Source organism: Monosiga brevicollis, genomic scaffold (assembly GCF_000002865.3).
Source record: "Monosiga brevicollis MX1 MONBRscaffold_13 genomic scaffold, whole genome shotgun sequence".
NCBI lineage: Eukaryota > Choanoflagellata > Craspedida > Salpingoecidae > Monosiga > Monosiga brevicollis.
Genome location: NW_001865050.1, coordinates 201,650 through 210,535, shown reverse-complemented (window position 1 = coordinate 210,535; position 8,886 = coordinate 201,650). Strand labels below are relative to the sequence as shown.

The following is an 8,886-nucleotide window of genomic DNA, read 5'->3' as shown; positions in this document are numbered from 1 at the left end:
CTCTCTCTCTCTCTCTCTCTCTCCCTCTCTCTCTCTCTCCTTGCCACACTCACTCTCCTTCTCTCTTTTCTCTCTCTAAATCTCTCTCTAAATCTCTCTCTCTCTCACTCTCTCTCTGTCTCTTTGTCTGTGCAGCTGGTGGTGGTGTCGTTTGATCGTGCTGCTGCCTTTGATTCACCCGATGCCTGCGCACGTTTAGACGTTTGGCTTGGTGCTTGAGTTGCCGCCTTGATCACCAAGCTTGCCGCTGCCCCCCCATGCATGCTGCGCTGACGCCAGTTCAACCCCCGTCTCATTCCAGCCAGTGTGTGTGTGTGTGTGCGCGCGAGCTGGTGACCACATTTGGCACAAAAGCTCTCGCCCCGCCCCATCATCATGGAGACCAGTGCCTCTTCTTCCTTTGTTCCCTACGTCGAACGCAGTCTCAGCTCATCGCCCGACTCGACTGATGACCTTGGCCCTTCCCCTCGACCTCACGACGAGGATGAGGCCATCCTAAGCACAGAATCCAACGCCAGTCCCGAAATGAATGAAGCGCGCCTCGTCCCCCGTCACCCCGATGCAACTGCTGCCCGATCTTTGGACCTGAAAACGACCCACCCTTCTGCCTCCACCAGCCGTCACACCAACTTGGCATCGTCTACCCCCGGCGCTGCCCAGCCCCTCGCTGACAAAACCAACGAGCCTCATCGCCGACAAAGTGCCTCGTCATCTTCAAACCCGGCACAAAACGGGTCTGACACTGATCACGTCACCTGCAATGGCACCCCACGAGCCAAGCGCGCCAAAACTGCCCCAATCACCGCGCCCTCCCCACAGAGGGTCGCCGAGCAAGAGATTGATCCCGATGCTGGTGCCGTCAGTCAACCTACAAACAACCAGGCCAGCTCACATCAAACTGCTTCACGCCCCACGGCCGACCGCACCCCCCTCTGCAGCCGTGCTGTCCCCTTGGATCGCCGTCATGCTTCCTTTGGCTCAAGTCACGGTACAGATGAAACTACAGCCAAGCCCTCCTCACAGCACCAACACGTTACCGCTACCCCAACCGCTGCGCAGGACGCTCCCGTCGCGACGACCAGCGACTCCGTGGCCGTGGCTGTGACAGAGGTTCAAGACTCACGACTTGATGACCGGGCCCGACTCTTGGCCAAGATGGTGGCCAACATTCAAGTCCCCGCCGTCACCCAAACGGCTCAACTCTCTGCTTCCCAGCAGCTGACACCAGATTCAAATGCCATCAACCGCCAACCCCCCGCCGAGGGCAACAACAACGCCCCACACTTTACCCCGCGCCTCGTGGCCCCCGCGCCCGAAGCGGCCAACGAACCCCCCGTGCGCCACTGGATCCATGATGCCGGTCGTGCCACCCTCAATGGCGTCAACCAAACACAAATCTTTACCGCCCTGCTCGGAGAAGAGGTGTGCCCTCCCCTCTCTCTTTCTCTCATACACTCTCTCCCCTTCTCTCTTTTTCACACACGCTCACACACATGCACACCCTTTGCCCACCTGCGTATCTGTGACGCACCTTGAGATCTCGCCACTCACCTATGCCATCCTTCCCCCTCTCCCGTTATGTTTCCAGCCCACATTTCGTCCCCGTGGTGCCGTCGTTGGTGACATGACTTCACACCAGCGTCGCATCATTATCAGCTGGCTGTTTGAGCTTCAGGTCTGTGGTCCATTGCCTTTGTCTCCTGGATCTTTGAATAAATGTGTGTTTTTGTTGTTGTTGTTGTTTTTTGTTTTGTTGTGTGTGTTTTTTTTTTTTTTTTTAAATGATTCGCCGCAACAAAAGTCGCTGCTCAGGCCTCTCGTGTATTTCTGCCGCAATTCCACCTCATCATCACCCCGTGCTCTGTCTGCAGGCAAGCCTTCGCCTCGAAAATGAGACGATTCATATCGCTATCAACATATTCGACCGGTGCGCAAACCCTTTGCAATAGCAACCCCCTTGTCTGCTTGAGAGAATGTGTGATATCCCCGCAACAGTGGCTTAACGACATGACTCCAAAACCCCTCACATCCATCAGATTTGCTTCGGAAATTTACATTGAGACCAACGAACTGCAACTGGTGGCTGCCGCTGCATGTTGGACCGCCTCCAAGCTGGAAGAGGTAATGCCCAGCCCTTTTGATGCCGTCCTTTTTACTTTCTTTATCCTCTTCTCCTTTGCCCACCTGTGGTGGTTGACCATGCTGACGGGTGTGACTTGTTGGTCATGTTTCTAGCTATCGGTACCAGCCATGAGCGACTTCCTCAACGCGTGCGAGGACCAGTACAACCCTGATCAATTCCGCATGGTCGAAATCTCTCTCATTGGCCAGTTTCCAGATGTATGTCCCCTCTTGCTCGCTCGTTCCGTCTCGCTCGCCCGAGTCATGCCTGCACCTTTTGCATGTCTCATATACGCCGACGGTTATCCTCATTACCTATAGCTTCTGGCTCCCTTTGGCTTGACTTTTGTCAAAATGTTTGCCAATGTGCTGCGAATGAGCCCCGTGGCTGAGGAAATTGCCCAAGTAAGCATTGAGCGCTGATGTGCTGCCATGCCATATGCTTTGGTTCCCGACAGTCCACCGGCCCGCCCCTGGCGCAAATCTCATAACCTATGTTCGGACCTCGCTTGCACACAGTTCTATTTCCACGTCGCTATGCTGTCCCCCGAGTTTTCCTTCCGCTCCAGGGCCTCCGTGGCTGCGGCAGCCGTCTGTCTGGCCCTTGATGCCCTTCGACCCAATCAACGAGACGAGTATTCCCAGAGCGAACTGGTGCGTTTGGCCTGTACCGGACTTACTGCTTTCACCTTTGCACAGCCCGACCCTTTCTTTGCCTGACTTGTTGCTCGATTTGTTGGCACTTGACTACTAGATCAACGCTGTGGGTACCTACGCTTCGCACTTTCGCATTCCAGAGCGTTCGGTATGTTTCAACTGCCCTGTCTCTCACCGGCTGACGCGTCCTTGAAAGAAGGTACGGCAGCACCCTCACACAAATGGATGTATTCCCGTTTGAATTACCAGATCCAGTATACCGTGACGGAAATTCGTGAGGAATTGCGCAACATGCACGGTGATCATCCGATTGCGCGAAAACACCACCAAGCCTATTTTCGTCTTTTGCGCCCATGAGGCCACTCGCAATGATCCGATCTTTTGACGGGGCTTACCCCCGACAGGCCTGAACTCAGCCATGTGGACTACTGGGCTCCCCACCTGGGCGAGATGCCCACCGTCTCTTCTCGGCTGTTTTTCTAGTTCCCCTTATCATTAATCTTTCTGGACGGGCTATCACATCAGGTGCTTGCCTGCTGGTCGAGTGTGTCATTCGACCGGATGAGTGCTATTATGCAAAGCATTTCGTTATCTGTTTCAGTGATGGCTATTCCCGAGTTGGCCAACTGTCTTGTGTTTCCTATTGCCCCTTGAGCGGCTGAAGTTTGTTGTACATTCCCCCCTTTTTAAACGAGTTCCCTTGGAGGGTGTTTCCACATCCTGTCGTGTTAATATCATATACGTGCCAGAGCTGCGCGCCCGGTGAGGGTCTTGGCTCCAACGTCATTATGATTGTAATTCTGTTTTTGGTGAAGAGGCTCTGCTTTTGCCTCACCCTATTTTTGAGTCATGCCTGGTCTGCCTGGTCGCGTGACAAGAGGAATGCACGGCACTCCCCTTGACGCCCTACAGCGCACCTCATGTTCGTTGCTTTCTCGATTTCTCATTTGTTGTCTGGACAAGTGAGTGCCCTTTCCCGGCGATTGGTGTACCCTTTGAGGATGGATGGGTTGAAGAAGTGCCGTGCGCTTTTGTGATTGTTGTGGATGGAGCAAACCACTACAATTCAATTCGAAATCAAACGACGCGCTCGTCGCCTCTAAGCAGGGCATTCAAGAACAGAAAGAAAGGGCTTCAAGCTTTCGAAACTCCCCCAAGACTTACGAGCGGGCATGAGGGTGGCGCGCTTGGGCTGCTTTTGCTGCTGCAATCTACGAGAAGGGGCAGGGCGCTCATGAGTCCAGCGCGGTTTTTGTCCAATGGAGCAGCGGCAGTTGACCAACCATGGGATGTTCCGCGCCACCCTTTTGGGCACCATTCTGCGCCGCCCGCAACTGAACCTGCGGTGTCACCACCGCATCCTTGCGCTCGTACACGGCACTCTGCACAGGCTTCTCGTTACGGCGCCTTTCCTCCTATGCCCCCCGGAAGCAAAGTGAATTAGCCAAGCGCTCTGTCAAGAAGAAGGTTTGACACGCACACACGACCACAAAAGCTGACCTCAGCCTGGCGCATGCGCTCCAGCTCTGCCTGGTGAGCTGCTTCAGCCGCTTCCTCCTCGGCCTTGAGCTGAGCCTCCATCTCTTCAAAGCTCGGACCCGGTGGAGCCGGTTGCACAGGATTGGCGACGACACGCCCAAAAGAATCGCCCCTAATCATCGCACAGACCGTGTTCCGTTGGCATGCACGGCGGTATGTGGTCACCACTGCAGAAGAGGAGAATGTGGGCACGACCCAAAAGCCGTACTTGGATTTCCAGTCATCACGAGCCATGGCCATACGGAGCAGGCGTTCGCGCAACGATTCAATCTGCACGCCGGCAGATCCATCGGCCAAGTCTGCCGTGGTACCAGACTTGCGCGGACGATCAGCCCACTTGGTCCGGTCCTCCAGACGCTCAGAGGCCAGTGACTAACAGGGACCAGCAGCCACCCAGGCATCAACCAATCGCATCAAAATGATAAGAGGATTTGAAGCCAGCTCGACCGGCATGCGGAGAATGAAGCGTGGCGCGATGAACAGAAAGACATGAAAGCATGTGCTACAGACCTTGATGCGATGAGTCAGGGAGGTGATGCGAGCAAACTCCTCCTCTTCCATTTTACGTCGCACGTCATCGCTCTTGAGCGCCATCACCTAGAGCCCATGCATGACGACAGTATGAGTATGTCCGGGCGGCCAATAAAGTTGACTGTTCTGTAAAAACTGAAGAGCCCCCTCAAGAGGGTGTGTGTGTCGTGTTGGGGTGACATGTTACCTCGCGCTGTTGAGCCAGGGCCAGGATGCGCGACTCGAGTGGAGTGAAGGATTGAGACACGTCGTACTCCTCACCCCCGTGTGCCTGTGTGCCAAGTGAAATTAAAACACCATTGCGTCGCACAATATGAAAACACCATTGCGTCGCTCGACCTTGCCCTACGAGAAGACGTAGCCCACGCCACAACACGAGCACAAACCTGCTTGGCTGAGAAGTCTTGCTCTTGGTTGGCATAATCTTTCCTCCAGGTTTCTTGAGCGTTTTTCACCTGATCGCGTCCGCAAAAAACACGTAAGAATCAAACCCGATACAACAAGGCTGGACCAACACACGATTAAACGACGTCGAAAAGCAGCTCACCTCACGCTGAAGTGAGTGCACGCGCGCGGACAGGGGTGCATTGGCATCAATGGTTGGCGCCTCAACGGTCTCTGTTACACGAGTCACCCAAACCCGTGGTACCAAGTACCATGTGAGCGACCGAGCTGCACGTAATACCGAGCCAAGTAGAGCCACGTACTGCGCCATTCATCAGATGTGATGTAATCCATCAAACTCTCCAAACGCTGCTTCTGTGTGATCTTCGAAGCCACCTCCTACACGAGCCGCCAGGCCAGGACGAGGGTGCACATCGTGAGTGGCATGCCAGGCACCACAGATCACTCGTGGGAACTCAGAACTCGGCCCGGGTTCACCTTGTCACTGCCTTGTTTATAGGCATGTCGAAAGTCCGCTGAAGAGGAAGCAGCAACGCCTGTGCCTTGCTTTGCCAAAGATTCGTTGACAAGCTGCTCCACTTGCTCGTCAATGCCGGTCAAATTGGCAAAGTTGTCTTCGGCCTCCTGTAGCTCGGCTGCGCGTCAAAGGAAGCAGGGCACGGCAACGAAGGTGAGGCCTGCTTATGGCTATTCAATTCAAGCCCCTTAGGCTGAGCTAGCGTGCATCGCTGCCCACCTTCGATATCCTTGAGTTCCAAAGCCCGTTCGGCTTCTCGAGCCGCCTCGTCAGCGCGGCCCTTGACTTCGGCAAGCGCTTTCTTAGCGCGCAGCAAATACTTGTTTATGACTTCCAGCAATGCTTTGAATACAAACTGATACTGGACCAAAGTTTGAACCTGAGATCTCCCCGCCATAGATACGCACACGTGAGCTGGTAAACTTGGAAATGAAGATCCTGATGAGCAGACTTGAATGTCAAGCAACTGACCATGAAATTGCGCGCGCGGCGCATTTCCGTCACGACGGCGCAAGGGTCGAGGTTGGGGGCACCAGCCTCAAGACGGCGCACCAGCCTACATGCACGGTGGCAATAAATGATGTCTTGAGTGTTTGTCTAGCTACCCGGCGCCAAGCGCGTGCCGAGATCTATCGCCGCCACAACCCAAAGGCTATGCGATAAGCCACCAATATGCCAACTGGGGCTGTACGCACGTGTCGATGGCGATATAGGTTCCAGTCCGGCCCACGCCTGCACTGCAATGGATGAGCAGCGTGTCGGACTTTTGGAGCTTGAGGATGGCTTTGCTATGAGGATGCAGACACGCGGGATGAGACCGCGCCGCGCGACCGATGGCTTGAACTCTGCTGATAAATTTTCAAAAGCCATGCTGCAGGTCATGAGTGACTGACCGAAATGAGAGCATGGCCGAGGCTGACTCGGGTACACCATGGTCAGGCCACGCCGTGTAGCGCAGATGCACAATCTCGCGGGACTTGAAAAGACACGGAGGGGCAAGACACGATGAGGCCAAGGTAAGGCTGGAAACAATAACAAAAAAAAGCACACGAGCGGTGGCAGCATAGGGTGCTGACTTCATTGGTGTCCATGTTTTGCAGCATAAAATGCTTGCAAATATGCGTCGCGGTGTCGCGCGCGGGCCCGGAGATGATGCGCAGATTGCCTAGCTTGAGCTAACGGGATAACAGGTGCAAATTACATGAGAACGGTGCTTGCATGTGGATGCAAGGTGCTGCCCGTGGATGAGTCGGGCACGAGCCGGGTGTGACAGGTGCCGTCACGAAGAAAAAGCCCCCCTCTTCATGTCTTGTTTATGGTCTAGACCACGCAAACAAACCTCGCTGTTCTGCTCTTCGGGCCAATAGCGGTGGCACTTGAGCTTGCCGCCTTCAATTTCGTTGGTCACCATGGCGATGACATCAACCTTGGTTTCCCAAACCATTTGCCTAAGATGACACGGGGGCAGGGCAGCATTGCACGAGGGGTCAGCCAGTCGGCAAAAAAGTGGGGCACATTCCTTGAGGATGCCGCGCACCAAAAGGCGTAGAAGGACTCGGGCACCGGCCCTTGGGCCGCAATGTACTTGGTTTCGCCTGGAATGTAATTGGCATTCACGTAGTCGGACATGCCATTGTGCTGTACCGTGATGACACGAGAGGAGGTGCCGAGTGAGCCAAGCGCAAGGCCGACCTGCGTGAGCAAACCAAGCGCTCCACCAACCGGGTTTGGTGTGATCTTGACGCGCGTGTGGTCGTAGGCAGAGATGTTGCGGTAGCGGTTTTTGTTCACATTTTCCTCGGTGAAGGAAGCATGGGCCACACCCTGGATGGCGGCAAACTTGCTATACTCTTCGATCCAGCCCCGATTCTGATTGGTGGACAGCCGCTCCGCATGTCGGAACAAGGCCGTCATTTGCTGATCTACATGAGCCACAAAGCAGGCGTTTTGGCAACAGGGCAAAGATGTCAACGGCACTGGAGGACTTTCAAAAGAAAAAAAAGCGGCTTTCGAGAGACGAAACCGTGGCGGAGTGGATGTGGTGGGCACGCACCGAGGTAGCTGACGACGTTTTCCAACTCGTCGTGCGTCATGACGCGCTTGCCGCCTACGAGACATTGCGCCCAACAGCCTTGGTGAGTGGGTGGTCAGGACTCGGGGCACGGTCAATCAGTGGCCACATCCACCGCCTCACGACGTACTCAGTGCGCTGCTTCCGGCTTGCCCCATCGCGATCAGTGATACTCAAAAGTACGACGACGACCGGCAGAAAATCAAAAGGGGGCGGTCCACCACAGTCTGCAAGGCAAACTTTCAAACGAGGGCGTCTGGGTGGGCGGAAGGAGAAAGTACAGCGTTCAGCAGGTCACAAGATTAATTTGCAGAGGAAAACAAAAAAAAAAAAAAGTTCTCAACAGTCCACTGACCTGAGAACTTGCAAGCATGCACGCTTCCGTCTCCCGCTTCTCCCGCAATTGCCTCGACTTGACTTGCTCTCACGATGATGCATCTGCCTCTCTGATGGCATGGTCTCTTGCGTTCTGCTGTGTGTAAACTCCACGCTCCTGACCAGCTGCTTTGACGTGTAAAGCCAAGAACTTGGAGGGGTGCATTGAGGCGCGCGAGGCAGGTAGATAGCACCAAGACTGCTTTCAAAACTTACCCCGGGGCATTCGATTCAAGTGTAACAAAACAAAACAAAACAACGCAAGACTTTGTCTAGCTTGAAACCAATTGACGGGTACTTGGCATTGCCTGCCTGGAAGTGAAAATGTATTACACGCGTGATGCAGGTCGAAGGGCAGCTCTTTCCAACAATGCTCAGAGTCCAAAGGCATGGCAACAGATTCGCAGCCTGCCACATGGCTTTTTCAAAAGAACAAAGGGAAAAAAAAAAAGGGCGTAAAATAGCGTAAAAAACGCGAAATCATGCTCCTTTACGGGGTCATAAAAGAACATGCCAAAAGCACGACGAGCGCATTTGCGAGTGACGCGTATCTGGTGGTGCGCAAACGTTTCTCAACAGGTTGGCAGTGCAGCATTGACACATGGGCTTTGATAGCATGTGTGAGCTAGGCACGCTTGTTAGGGGGAACAAACCAGCAACGGTCACTGCA

At 54.4% G+C, this 8,886-nt stretch overlaps 2 protein-coding genes across 2 annotated transcripts in view; one reads left to right on the top strand and one right to left on the bottom strand.

Annotated features, from left to right (window-relative positions):
* MONBRDRAFT_32750 (uncharacterized protein) overlaps window positions 1-3,248 on the top strand; it is a gene marked incomplete at its 5' end in the record, with an annotated part of 6,341 nt that extends 3,093 nt beyond the window's left edge. Inside the window, 9 exons of the mRNA XM_001746618.1 lie at window positions 355-1,422; window positions 1,589-1,675; window positions 1,872-1,927; window positions 1,950-2,121; window positions 2,236-2,340; window positions 2,443-2,526; window positions 2,641-2,775; window positions 2,876-2,926; window positions 3,028-3,248. Of these exons, the coding sequence (XP_001746670.1) occupies window positions 355-1,422; window positions 1,589-1,675; window positions 1,872-1,927; window positions 1,950-2,121; window positions 2,236-2,340; window positions 2,443-2,526; window positions 2,641-2,775; window positions 2,876-2,926; window positions 3,028-3,135 (1,866 nt within the window). The 3' untranslated portion in view covers window positions 3,136-3,248. The remainder of the gene's footprint in view (window positions 1-354; window positions 1,423-1,588; window positions 1,676-1,871; window positions 1,928-1,949; window positions 2,122-2,235; window positions 2,341-2,442; window positions 2,527-2,640; window positions 2,776-2,875; window positions 2,927-3,027) is intronic.
* A 690-nt stretch (window positions 3,249-3,938) lies between these two features.
* Window positions 3,939-7,999, bottom strand: MONBRDRAFT_26140 (uncharacterized protein; the record flags this gene model as incomplete). The annotated part of the gene is made up of 20 exons (XM_001746490.1): window positions 3,939-3,989; window positions 4,062-4,193; window positions 4,279-4,429; window positions 4,526-4,689; window positions 4,828-4,914; window positions 5,036-5,119; window positions 5,235-5,303; window positions 5,396-5,466; window positions 5,556-5,631; window positions 5,731-5,888; window positions 5,990-6,149; window positions 6,242-6,326; window positions 6,466-6,558; window positions 6,664-6,746; window positions 6,847-6,945; window positions 7,110-7,218; window positions 7,308-7,408; window positions 7,493-7,692; window positions 7,824-7,877; window positions 7,972-7,999. The coding sequence occupies 20 exons, from the start codon at window positions 7,997-7,999 to the stop codon at window positions 3,939-3,941; spliced, it is 2,055 nt and encodes a 684-aa protein (XP_001746542.1).
* Window positions 8,000-8,886: the final 887 nt, after the last annotated feature.